The sequence below is a fragment of the Pimephales promelas genome, chromosome 4 (genome assembly GCF_988280905.1).
Source record: "Pimephales promelas chromosome 4, fPimPro1.hap1.1, whole genome shotgun sequence".
NCBI lineage: Eukaryota > Metazoa > Chordata > Actinopteri > Cypriniformes > Leuciscidae > Pimephales > Pimephales promelas.
The window spans coordinates 34,994,667-35,009,065 of NC_142772.1; the positions used below are offsets into that span (position 1 = coordinate 34,994,667).

A 14,399-nucleotide genomic window follows, 5' to 3' on the forward strand; every position below is an offset into this window, starting at 1 on the left:
AGTACTGGTTTAGTACCGGTATGGTACGTTTGGAACCTCAACAGACCAGGTACCATTTAAAGCGATCCGTACCGTACCATGCAGTGGAAATGTGCAATAAGTGAGCCGAACTGAGCCGTACCGTACCATGCAATGGGAAAGTGCCAGTAGATGCAACGTCCATTTGAAAAAGCGAGGTGCTGGAGAGCACAATTTGTTCGAATGCAAAATACATTTTCACCGCTAGATGGGAGAAATTCCTACACATTGTGCCTTTAATCAGTGAGTGCATTCACACCGGAAACAGCGTGAGTGTCGAGCAGGAGTGTCGCGTGAATAGCATGAAGCGGGGTTTCGGCGGCGAATCAGTTTTTGCTGCAGTGCTCATGCTCAATTAAAGTGAAAGCACACTTTTGATGGACAAAAATGATTTCACACAAATAGTGTCCAAAATTCACAGAATAAGTATGTCTAGTGAGTTTTAACAAGAACTTGAGTGGGCAAAGACTCAAAAATGTTTATAGAAGATTTAGGCTACCCAGAAAGACTTGTTTATAATTATTTAGTTTGGGTGAAAGTTGTGTATTATAAAAAATAAAAAAATATGGTCCATGGTATCCAGAGTCCAGACTACCTAGCAGCATGAAAAGAATAAAATCGCATTGCATCAATGCAGAATGGAAACCCAGGCTAGCACCATGCATATGTTAGTTTGACAATTGTTGCTGTTCATGGCCTGAAACTTGCAGCACAAGGAATGACACAAAATAGAAAGGAATCATTTATATTGATGTTATATTGATTATATTGTTTATATTGATGACCCAGTAAGAATATCCTTGACAAAATGAACGTACCCCACTCAAAATTTAACTTAACTTTAATGAACTGCTTTCTCTTTGTAGTTTTGTGCTTTCCTCCCAAGAGCATCGCCTCAGTAACACCCTGATCACATCGAGCTCTGAGGGACCCCCAGCACGAGTCACGACCGATTTAACCATCTGCTTGAGTAGTATGAAGCTGCAGACTCGGAGACCTGCATCTACAGTCCCCCTGCACCCAGAGTCCCGCATTCTCAGACCCCTCGTTTTTCGAGACAGCGTCTCCTATCAAATTGTATCGGATAAACATAAACGTGAGTAGGCTATCTTCAATTTTATTTAGCGAATCGTAGTAGCCTACTCATTTGATTCATTTTTTTAATAAAACTAATTTAGCTCATCGATACAACATATGAATAGTCCATTGAATATTTGTAAAGTTAGTTTGTAACAAGATTTGAGCCGTTAATGTAGGCTAGCCTATATGTTTTTTTGCCCTTTTCCCCCGAAAATATTTAGATAGCTAACGTTTATAATTTAGCTTTGAAACATCATAAGACATGTGCTATCGTCATGTTGTAGGCAGGGTACACCATACATCGATGGAGTTGCCCCTGCCTAACCCAGCAACATCATTTTAGGATTATGCAACGCGACTTATAAATGAGTTTTTTAATGCAATTGAAGACGAAAAGTAAAGTCACGAACACATTTTTTCCTTCCTTTTTTCTTTACAGCAAGATGATGTTTAGGTGATCATTATCTTAAATAAAGTAGGAATTGTTTATTTTATTGGTGTTTTGTCTATTCTGATTTGTTTTGCTTCGCATTCAAAATATCAAAAAACAGATTTTGTAATCTTAGCATCGTAATGTTAATTAGACCATTATAGGTTGAACTGAAAGAAAAATTGGAATTTGAATAAAAAAATATTTAAAAAACAATATAATATCACATACTATTTTTCTGAAGATAGTTCAATCTGTAATTTTATCCCTTCCATCAGTAACAATTAGTTTTTTTCTGCACATAGGGAACGCAAATATTTATTGGATAATTTATTTGAAGACCGTAATATTGCATCCTATTGTTTTTAATTGCATTTGGATAATCGTACGCTGTACTCTGTGTGTGGGTGTTATTCGACCTTTTGAACAGCAGGAGGCGCTGTGTTCGAAAAACGAGGGGTCTGAGAATGCGGGACTCTCGGTGGGGGACTGTAGATGCAGGCTCCGAGTCTGCAGCTTCATAATATTGATCTGCTTAGCAAGTGTCAAATATTACGTGCTACGTCACACCTACGCCATCGCGTCGAGAGCCACAGCTCCGCCATATTGTAGGAAATCCGTCTGAGGTTTAGAGATTAGCGTTTAATCTGAGGAGCTGGGAACGAGAGTGTGATTGGAAGTTACTGCTAGCCATATGGTTAGCTCTAGTGGGCGGGCAGATCGCGCAATCTCTGTTGTCATAAGACAGGACATATGTTTATTAAGACAATTCGGCGCAGTTCGTCACGTTATTATTATGCCGAACTCTCTTCACGAGTGTGTGGCTAGACTGGCGAGTTGACATTCTGACTCTGAAAAGTGGAAAATCGGATTAACGTTCAAGATTGCGCACCAAACCCTAATCATCTTGCGTCGCTGGCTGCCGTTGCTACGATCCCAATAAATCTTATAGAGAAAGGCTGATAGCTAGTTAGGTTAATGTCAGCAGGAAAACACCAAGACCGGGATCGGTGATTGTATTTCTGTCAGCGAGGAGGAGAAGCGATCGAGTCGGTGTGTGTGCTGGCTATGTTATTATATACATTACTGCCCCGTGACCCGTGTAACCAACTGTTGTTCAGTGTTGGCTAAATTAGCGGTGTTAGCGTTAAACCTGCCCGTTTCTCTGAATTTGAACAGTTCTCGGACCCATCGGAGTCGCTGGACGTTTTGCGATATCTTCTTCCTCGGACTGGCACCAGCAAACACGGAGAATATCTTTGTTCATTTACTGGCTAAAAAATCCTGACTGAACTGTGAGAAGATGTCGACTAAAGAGCCGAAAGAACAGCTGTCGACAACTGAGCGAATCGTTAAAAGTAAGTTTGTGTTTCATGAAGGCTAGACAGCTAATCACTTGATTCAGCATTCATTTGATTCATCCGAATCATTTCTTGACAGCTATCTCAGGGCTTTTGTTGGGGTGTGGAGTGTATGTGTATCAGTGTTTTCAAATAGATTAAAGGGATAGTCCCCCCCCCCCCACCCCACCCCCGTCATATAAAAAAAAAAGTTGAGTCCATGAGTTCACCCTCTTGTTGTTCCAAACATGTATGAGTTTCTTTCTTCTGTTGACCATATGAGAAGAAATGTTAAGCAATGTTGGTAATCAAACAGCTGACTTAGCCATTGAATTCCATAGTATTATTTTTCCTACTATGGAATTTAACAAGTGTCTGGTTACCAACATTCTTTAAAATATATTCTTTTTTTCTTCAACAGAAGAAAGAAACTCATATAGATTTGGAACAACATGAGGGTGAGTAAATTATGACAACATTTTCATTCTTGGGTAACAATCCATTTAAGATTATAAGATAATTGCAATACAGGTGATTGCTTTTCAACTTCAATCAATCAAATTACCCATCAAAGCATTTAGTATTCACTTTAGCTTAAAACTGCCTGGTATGTAAAATATGAGTATTTCTGTCTGGTGGTGGATGAAGTCAGAATCATTGCATTATTATCTCTTTTTTTTCATCTCAGGTGACTTGTGTAAAGCAAACCTCATCTTAATATTCAGCAATGTGCTCCTGTCAGCCAGTCTTAGCAGGAACTTATCATTATTTGTGGTATAAATAATATCGAAAAACACATGCTTCATATTACCTACTTGGATCAGCTTTGAGAACTTTCCTTGTGAACACCATGCAAATTAGAATGAAATAGTGGGTTTTAAAATCAAGACACAAATCTCCTCTAGCTTTATGAGCTAATGTTTTACAAGCAATAGACCCTAGCCAGGGTTATTTTTTTCATATTGATATTTAATAGTTATTAAAAATGGTTGTTTTTAATATTTTGTGAATAAAAATGAACTAGCAAGTGACAGACATATGGGCCTAGCCTGTGCAACACTGTAGAATACATTTTCAATTCACTTTTCCAGAGGTTTGTAGATATTTTTCTTTTTGCAACGACATATTTCCAGTGTTGCGTCAACTGAAAAATCAAAGTTAAAAACTTTAGCTACAACCTGTTGAACAGTTGAACTGTTTCATCTGTCATGCTAGTTATACTGCAACAACTCTGTTGAACACTTTTTAATTTGAAACAGATTTTAGACATGTTTTCAGTTTGATCCATCTGTGGGTTTCTGGAAAATTTTGCGAAGGAAAACAAAATAATTTTTCTTTTTTAACATTAAGGATCTAAATAAAACTCACTGTATTCATGCTTCATTTACCCAAAAAGGTCAAACCAGCATAACCTGGCCAAACTACATTTGGGACCTGTGCTCACTAACATCAGAGATCAGACCTGTGACCTTTCCATGGGCATTTGCTGCTTATATTTGAGTCACATAAAATATTGTCACATAAGCTAAAATGTTGTCTTAAGTTTCTATTCTCCATGCTATTGGTCTTTCAAATATGTGTTTTTGCTTCACACACATATGGGTTTGAAAATATTATTTTGTTGGTTTGAGAAGCAAGAAAATTTGAGACCCACACTAATAGCACATTAGTAGGTCAGCACAGGACCAAATTTGCCTTTCAAATGTCCAGGTTTTGAGTGAACACTTATAGCCTGCCTAGACGTATGCTGAGCTGGAAAAGCCCTGAATCTGCATGGCACGAATGTTATCCTGAAGGGAGAGCCTGTCCTTGGTGAGACTGAAATGCAAAGCGTTTGGTTCAGAACTGTGCCAAATGTTTAAAACTATTGAGGATCTGTGTGTATGAGACCCTTCTCTCCACAGATGTAGGTTTGTCTGTTTAGAGTCTGTGAAAATATGATTGGTGCACTCACTATATTTGTGTTCAATGAAAGTTTAAAGCACCTTACAGAATGTTGTAATGTAGCATAAATGTGTTGATGTTGCTCCACTTTAGCCTTAATCCTCATTCTCTCTTTTGAGCTTTAGAGTCAAGATCCTTTTTGCAGCACACTCTTCATTTTTTTTTGCAGTGATGATGTCATAGAAGGGACATTTTGGGTTCCCCAAAGAACCTTGCACACCCTTTTTCCACAGACATGGTTCCGGTACAGGTTTCCATCCTTTGACTGTTCTCAAACCTTTTTCTGTGCATTTTCACTGCAGAAAATGGGGTTTCCGGGCCAGAAAGATTGGTTCAACTCCAGCCCTAAATACTTGCTGGTTTAGAACAGAGCCGGGGAGCGGGGGTGGTGAAATGCTGTTGCTGTCTATGGCAGTCTCGTTGAGCAATGTTGCGTGCGAGAGAGCGGGTGAATTAACAGTTTCAGTTCAATATATCTCCAAAAATGACAACTGATAGTTACAGCAGAAGAGTAGTGCCACACTGCCTGCACAAACACCAGGATGTGCACTGTTTGATTTTAGACTGTTTAGTCTGTTAAAAAACATGGAGCAACGTTACATTACCATTCATTCCTCAAGTCTGTGGAAACAGGAGCCAGTTCGCGACAGGCTCCAATTCACCTGGCCGAGAACAGGGTCTGGCTCCAGAATGCAAATTATTCTGGTGGAAAAGAGGTAGCGAACAGTGTGATTCCTAGTGTAAAAAAATAAATGAACTTTTTGTGCAGTGAAACGGTTTCATGGATGTTAAAGGCCCACTGATGTGCCTTGAAACGTGCAGCATTATTCAATGCGTTGACATAATTTCCACTGAAACAGGAAGATGGGGTGGGACATATCAAACAGCTCCTCCCCCTTTTTTTTAAATAACCAATGGCGTTTAGTTTAGTTTAAGTCAATGGAGTTGGACGAAAACTACAGCATCATTTGCTGCGATTTTTGTTGAGCATATCAGTGAACACCCCAGACCACTCGGTGAGTTTCACATCTTTGTAAACTAAAGTTTAATGCGTTTTAGGAAGGATTGTTCCAGTGGGGTGTCCAAATTTCCATCTTAACTGTTCTATTTCATCAGAAATGATCTTAAAACAGGTCATTAAGTGTAAAATACCAAACTTGTCCTTTAAGCCACAGTTTCCTCTTAATCTCTAACCGGTTTTCCTCTTAATCTTTTCAATATCGCTTTAAAATATAGCATTCTGTGTAGAATCAAATTTGTGATATGTGGCGACTTGCAAATATGATCCACTCTGTGCTATGGCGTTTCTGGACTGGAGCAAACTGTATGCGTGTTGCGGCGGTTTGCGTGAAACTAACGCCCGTTTCACACATACTCCTTGTGCAGTGTGTGTTGCGGTGTGTGTGTATATATGGTACAGGAGCAGCCCGATAGTGCTTTCACATACGCTGCGTTTGCAGTGCGCGACTGATCTGCAGATTCTGTGTGCCACAAAATCAAAAATGGCTGAGTAATTTTAATTTAAAATCCAAAATTAACTTTGACATTGTTTAAGACATTGAAACAGTATTATAATTAATTTTAACCATTTACAATGTTACCCCCGCCTCAATAATGTAATTTTTTTACAGAAATTATATGGTTGGCATTTTGTAACTTTTGGTAACTTTTTTTTAACTTTTTTTTTTTTCTTGACCCTGTAATTTAGTAACTGTAGAGCACATTAACTGTAATTATGCGTATATGATGAAATTAATACAGTTTACTTTCTTGTCAATCGATGTCTATTTTAATGTGAACAATGCGCTGACACTCTAATTCAGTACGGTGCAGCACAGTAAAAATAGATTCGGTGCGGAAATGATCGCTGCACTGCTGTATACGCACCGCACTTGGAACGCATGCTGTATACGGACCGCAAGCTTCAACCTGTTAACAAGAGTACGGAAAAAAATACGCACCGTAAACGAAGTATGAATGAAATGGGCGAAACATGAAACTAGACTTCATTCATCCTGATACATCCAATCTGTATCCCCTATATAGTGCACCATCTATGTGCCATTTACCATGTAGAAAATAGAAAATGTGAACAAGTGACCCATTTTAGCTGCAGCTTCAGCATCTGTTTTTTTAAAGTGTAGGGGGCAGGACTCTAGATTCTAGAGAGCATTTGATCGGATGGAAAATCTGAAGACATACTGAAGTGCAGAGTGTTGCCATCAAAACCATTGATCCATATTGGCGGAAATGAGAGGCTAAATTTTATAAATCGTCTAGCAAACTAGCTTATAGATAACAGTAAGGCTAACATATTCATACTAAAACCCGAAAAACTTGAATGCATGAGCACTATAAAGGTTCATGGAACCATTGATGCCAATAAAGAACTTTTTTTTTTCTTATTCTTATTCTTCTCCTTTTTTTTTTTGTTTAAAAGAGTAGGAGGAGTCCCTAAATAAACAGACTCTGAACCTGGAATCCCTGGCTAATAAAGGCTTTACCTAATCTGTTCTTAATGCTGGTACCCAGCTTACTGTCCCTATTCCCAGCCTGTGTTGTGGACCCAGGGCTGCTTACAGTTTATTTATACTTCTCAACAGTCAGAGTATAGATAATGTTTGTTTACGTCCTTATGACAATGAGCTCACATTTTTCAAGTCCTCAACTCTGGTGAGGTGGAATTGTTCACACTCACTCCTCTTTAAATATTGTCTCCTTATTGCGTTTTTTATTTATTTATTGGGGCCAACTGATCTGCTGTGTTCTGCAAAGAGCAACCCTGTTCAGCCATGCGCTCAAGAGTCATGTCTTTCTTTTTTTTAAGCTGTCGGGACTTGGCACCATCATTCTCACTCCCGAGGATATCATAATGATTGAAATGTTTGGGTTATGTCTTCATTCCCAAAGCGAGAGTGTTAGATTGTCTTTTACCATAGTCTTCAGTCATCATTTCTTCTCAAATAACATGTATTGAGTTCTCAATTTACAGTTCATGCCTTTGGCAGACAGTTCTGTTCAAAGCAAAGCAACAGTACAATAAAATTAAATGAGATCCCATAACTTTCTTATAGTATGGCTTAACTTTTACTTTTTATTTTCACAAAAGGGTTTTCAAACTTTGGGGATCAAATGCGTTTAGATTAAGGAAACACAATATTGTTTTTAGACATAGAAAATGTATTATTATTACATGTTAAATCTTATTTTGGAAATCATTAATATTAATCATTTTGTTTTATTATACTTGGCAGCCCTAGTTTTTAAATATTATTCAAAAGTTTGGGGTCAGAAAGGTTTTTACTTAATTTATTATTATTTTTTTTTTTTAAGAAAATGAATACTTTTATTCAGCATGGACACAATAAATGATCATTATGACAAAAACATTTATCAAAATGACAGTAAAAGAAAGAAATTGAACATGTACTTAAGTTTAAATGAAAAGTAATTGCTGTTCTGTTCTTCAAAATAACTTTCTTTTCATCAATTGGAATCCTTACAAAAATGAATCGCAGTTTCCACAAACATGGCAGCACGGTCGTTTTCAACATTGAAAATTATAGTAAATGTTTCCTGAGCTGCAAATCGACATTAGAATGATTTCTGAAGGATCATGCGACACTGAAGACTGCGGCTAAAATGTATCTGGAAATCACAGGAATAAAATTACACTTTAAAATAGAAAAAAAGTTATTTTACATTGTAATATTAATTCACAGTATCACTCTTTTTACTGTATTTTTAATCAAATAAATGCAGGATTGTTGATGATAATAATTATTAAATAATAATTAAATGCACTTATTAATTTTTTTTTTTAATTTTTAGGTCATCTTATGACGTTCGCTTGGTTTTTACATTAAAAACATCAAAATGAATAAGTAATAGGCTATTTTCTACCCTAGTTTTGAGCTCAGCTCAAAAACGCTTGGTTTTTATGGGCGTTTCGCATTGAAGACTTGGAAGTAAACGCCCACTGCTGTGAGTGGATAACAGTTTTGCATATTATAATGAGTTTCACTCTTGATCCGGTTTGTCATCAAGAGGTAGGCAGGCCTGTGTTATTTAGCTAGGCATGTAATGCGCGAATTGGTGGGATAAACTGGCCGTGTTGAAGTAGGCGTTGATCTTCTTCTGCGGGGGTGGTGTTGTATCCTCTTTGACATCATAGTTCCCCACTTTTAAAAACGAGTCGTTTGCTGAGCCTGGTGTCAATAAAAGCTTTTATTGGACTAACAAGGACGTTTTCAGTTCTGAAACTTACAGGATATTCTTATAATATGATGACCTCTTAGATGTCAAAAGCTCAAGGAAATTTTTATTTCTCAGTTCATCACCCCTTTAACAGTGCGTAGAAAGATGTTGTCTTTTATAATATTATTTTTCATTCTTTTCCACATTCAATATGTCTTTGTTAATGACCATATAAAGCTTATAAAAGGCAAAAAAATATAAAGCAAAAATATAAAACATATAAAGGCAAAAAAAAAAACTAATCATGTAGTGGAAGTTCAGGGTGAAGTTTCATCATAAAAATATTCAAATCAAAGAACATTGAACATTGGCCATATGAGGCTTATTGCCTTAGTTTCAGTCTTTTTGTACAGATATGCTAGTGAATTTTTGTGGGATCCACAAAATCCCTATGGTTGAAGGCTCAAGACATCATTAGCTCTTGCATTCTGGGCACGTTTAATAGAACCGCCAGATTAACGGGAGTGTTGTCAAAGTCTGACTCTGCGCACTTCGCGGTAGCGCTCGACAGCTGCTTGTTCCCTCGGCCTCAGCAATTGAATGCTTTACCTTTCGTTACATGTCCCTCGGCCTCAGCAATCACGCCGTAGTTTGTAGCCGCCTATCCATAACATTACGATCCACTCTGGCTTCCTCCATGACATATAGGCTCTTACTGGCTATCGATCAAGTAGACATTCAGAGCCGGAGGCTGAGCCGCCAAAACACACTGGCGGATGCATGCAAATGAGGTCGCAGTGGAAGTAGTGGCGTCAACCCTGGCTTTTGTGATAGACTGGGGGAAAACACTATGCTAGGGGCCCTTGGCAGTTCACACAGCTTCCTGTTTTCTTCATAGTGTTTGAGAACCTCAGACACGCTCATCACTTCATTACATAATGAACTCTTCCGAAGGTACAGACACAAAAGACCGATATCAGCACGACATTGCATGATGCTTTTGATAAAACGATGCATATTATCTTCTAAAACATCCATTTACATCATTTAGAATCTCTTAAGCTTCTAATGAACCTTGAATCATTTAAAACTCTCATCTCATTATTAAACGCGTCTGGAGACTCAGCCCTCATATGCCAACTTCTGCACTTTCGCAGAGGGATTTGGAGGAGTTAGATTACCCGGCAGTTCAGTGCAGGTGAGGGATTATTACGTGACATCTCAGGATCCTTTCACGTCTGTGAAGGTTAAACCTGAGAGCTGAATCAATAGAATCCTCATGATACCATAACTTTTATTATTAACCCCAGCAGCGGCAAATGTCATGATGTTCCAGAGAGCAGCTAAAGTAATAAAGAGCAGATCTGAAAATTCACCGTCCACGGCCTCTTCGTTTCTTTTTTTGTTTTTTTTAAGATGCATCTTCGGGAGCGAAAGTCACTTAACATTTTTTTCATCAACAAATATGTGCAATGCAGGATGAACCGATAAGTGTGTTATTATTTATATTTGTATTATGACTGGTGGTAACTAATAAATGGCTAATAATTATATAAAATAGTAAAAAATATTTACTTTGAGATTTGCTAAAGATTACATTTAACTGTTACTGTTATTTGTTTATTTGTATTGATATAAATAAAAAAATGTTGGAAAAATGCATCAAATGAATAATTAAAACTATGTAAAGAAATATATTTTTAATTTAAATTATATATATTATTATATATATTTATTTGTTTATTTTTTGTATGTTTATTTTTTTAAATATAGTCCCAAGTTGTGATGAAATGAATGTAGCTACAAATCTTTTTCCGTGTTGTGACTGAAAAAGAAAAGATTTTTATACTTGGTTGAATGCATCAGTTGGATTGAATATTTATTAGAAAGGTTTCTTGAGCACCAAATCAGCATATTAGAAGAATCATGACATGGAAGACTGGAGTAATAGCATCTGATGAAATGCTTTTTATAATGTATAAAAAAATATATTTTATCAAATAAATGTAGCCTTGGCGAGCATAACAGACTTTTAAAAAAGCCCTGAATTTCTAAATTTCTGAGCCCAGACTTTTTAACAGTCATTATGTCTATTATTTCCATACTTGCATCTACTTAGTTAATGCTGAAAAGACTGATATTTTTCTCTTCTTGTGCTTACAGCAGTGCCACTGCCCCCTCACCAGCGGCTGACAATAAAGGACCTATTTGTGGATGGCAAGCCCAATCCTGAGGTACTGAAGAACCATTTGATCAAAGAGGGACGTGTGGAGGAGGAAGTTGCGCTGCGCATCATAAACGATGGTGCCAACATCCTACGGCAGGAGAAGTGCATGCTAGAAGTAGAGGCACCAATCACTGGTAAGAACGCAAGTGCATATCTTTAGTAGGGCTTGAGGGAGATGACCATCTGTCTTGATTGGAGTGAACTTTGTTCTGGCTTGTGTTTTTCTTTTTTCTTTTTTCTACTTTAGCTTAACCTAGTTACTAAGAAAAATCCCCCCTCCCATGAGTTTTTTTTTCCTCATGGAAACTTCACGCAATGCTTCAAATATATTCATAATTACACTTTACTGGCATCAGTGTGTGTACATTTTGCCAACAATAAAATCATACATCATAAAACTATTGGTCTGGTTGATAAGTAACTTTTCAAGTAGGCTTATAATCCGTCGGTGAAAACAGTTTTCATTGGGCACATCATATCGGCATTGCTTTTGAGTTCGTTGCAGAGATTGAGTCTTACAAACTGTCACTGTGGTGAATCAGCTGTGGCAAACTGACTCATATGTAGATCAGTGTCCGTGCCTTTGGTTCTCACTGACAGATATTGTCTGCAGATCAGCGGAGCGCAACACAGGAAACGGATTCTGTAGTGGATTGTGGTCAGTTTTGCTTCAGTGAACACTTGGAGGGATGTGCAAAAACGAATCAACTAAATAGAGGGTGACCTGAATGACAAACTGCCGTTAAAGGGTTAGTTCACCCAAAAATGAAAATTAAGTCATTAATTACTCACCCCCATGCTGTACCAACCCCGTAAGACCTTCGTTCGTCTTCGGAACACAAATGAAGATATTTTTGATTAAATTTGAGAGCTGTATAACTACCACATTGGCTCCTAAGGGACTGCCTCTTGACGGCCCAAAAAGTCAATGAAGAAAATGTTTAAATATCCCAAGTGACTACCGTGGCTCAACTATATGTTTATCAAGCGACGCAAATACTTTTTGTGCGAAAAAACAAACGAGTTTATTCGACTATTTCTTTTCTTCCTTGTAGGCCAGAACGAGACTTCCTTATAGATTTCCACGACGCATGCGCGAGAATTGCGATCTGAAGTAGTGTAAGCGGTGTAAGCAGATCGCAAATCTCGCGCATGCGTCGTGGAAATCTAAGGAATTCTCGTTCTGGCCTACAAGGAAGAAAAGAAATAGTCGAATAAACTCGTTATTTTTGTTTGTTTTTTCGCACAAAAAGTATTCGCGTCGCTTGATAAACATATAGTTGAGCCACGGTAGTCACTTGGGATATTTAAACATTTTCTTCATTGACTTTCTGGGCCGTCAAGAGGCAGTCCCTTAGGAGCCAATGTGGTAGTTATACAGCTCTCAAATTTAATCAAAAATATCTTCATTTGTGTTCCGAATACGAACGAAGGTCTTACGGGGTTGGTACAGCATGGGGGTGAGTAATTAATGACTTAATTTTCATTTTTGGGTGAACTAACCCTTTAAGGGAAGACCTGTTACTTTAGTATGGTTTTGAGAGCTCCTGACCCTTGATTGGAAATTCAGGGTGCTACTTTCCCATCGACTGTATATTCCTCTTTACAATTAAACAAAGTAGAGATGCATAATTTATATGTTTTCTGCTGATATTGGAGATTTTTTAAATTTATTTATTTTTTATAAAGGCGCCAGCCAGCAGCAGCGTTTTTGGTCATTTTCACGTAAAATATCATGGCCCCCAGAACTTTTCGTTACCAACACTTGTTGTTAAGTTTCATAACGAAAGCAACATTTTAAGCAAAAAGCTGATAAAATCGTGCTTTTGTCAAAGACTGCGCCTTGATCTGATTCAGTACCAGTGTTGGGGAGTAACTAGTTACATGTAACAGAGTTACGTAATTTAATTACAAAATTAATGTACCTGTAATCAGTTCCTGAGAAAAACAATGTGTTATTAAATTACAGGTACAGTTACAGAAAATGTTAACGATTACAAAGGGTGTTACATCTGAATATTTTCTGTAAAAAGCTAAGATTTGTTGAATAATATTCATTTGTTGCTTTGCCTGTTTTCGATGTGCACAATGCCTCCTGCCATTTAAAGGCTGTTTAGTAAAGGGATGAATTCTGATGCTTTTGATTGATTCTCTTGTTTGAATTTGCAGTGCACCACATCTGCTAATTACATCAACCCACATTGGCGCTGAAAGCTTTTGGCTACAACCTGTCTAGTTGCCACCATGACGAGAAAAATGCATTCCAGTGGGAAATTGAAAAATCTTTTCATCCAGAAATCTGTATTTAACCTCAGAACGATCCCAAACTAAAAAGTGGTGTACTAATGTAAGGTTAACCCTACTTGATTTAAATGTTTGAAACCGTTGAGAACATTCGTTAGAAATTTAAAAAAGTACTCAAATGTACATGACTTACATTTCTTTAATAAATAGAAATAGTTACACTACTTCTAATAACTTCTAATATGTAACCTATTACATTTCCAAAGTAACCTTCCCTACACAGTTCAGTATGATGATCAAAACAGATGGAGTAGATCAACACCACCAAAGCTTGCACAGTCCTATCGCACTTCCTTCACATGCTGTTTATTGTTGATTATCGCATATATCGATTATTCATATGCTTCTGCTTATATGAGATTGTTCATTTCTGCTTGTTCTTTGCCTGTGTGTTTTAATCTGGAGATATTATACTCGTTCAGGAAATGCTTAATAGAGACCCCTACTATATAACAGTGATAACAAGGAAAGCCGTATAAATCTCTCATTGGCAGGGAAGCTTATGCTCATAAATGAGGTAACTTGTCAGTGGCAGGGAAAGAGTTACATTTACCGGGACAGTCAATGTTTGATATTCAGTTATGCATGTTCATTACCCCTATTGGCATACAGGTTACCTTTGTTGTCTGCTCACTTCAAGTTAATAACACTGATAATACATACAGGCTACATTATAATGCTGTCATGCCCTTTTAAAACTTGTATTTATTATTATTTTTTTTTTTAGGAAACAAATATTAATTAGTAATTTATCAGTTATTGGCCATAACATAAAAATAATTATCATAATTTCCCATAATATTAGCATTGATGCGTCCTTAAAATAATTGTGCATGACTGTAACTATGTTGGTTTAAAT

General features: G+C 37.3%; 1 protein-coding gene across 3 annotated transcripts in view; it reads left to right on the forward strand.

The window, feature by feature from the left end:
- Window positions 1-2,121: 2,121 nt before the first annotated feature.
- The window catches only part of ppp3cca (protein phosphatase 3, catalytic subunit, gamma isozyme, a), a 40,645-nt gene continuing 28,367 nt past the window's right edge, over window positions 2,122-14,399 (forward strand). Inside the window, exons 1-3 of one of the 3 annotated variants that reach the window (XM_039658408.2) lie at window positions 2,122-2,581; window positions 2,708-2,886; window positions 11,173-11,370. In XM_039658408.2, coding sequence (XP_039514342.1) covers window positions 2,832-2,886; window positions 11,173-11,370 — 253 coding nt within the window. In that variant the 5' untranslated portion in view covers window positions 2,122-2,581; window positions 2,708-2,831. Of the gene's footprint in view, window positions 2,887-11,172; window positions 11,371-14,399 lie in introns of all 3 variants that reach the window. The other 2 variants (XM_039658407.2, XM_039658409.2) reach the window with 2 other exon arrangements.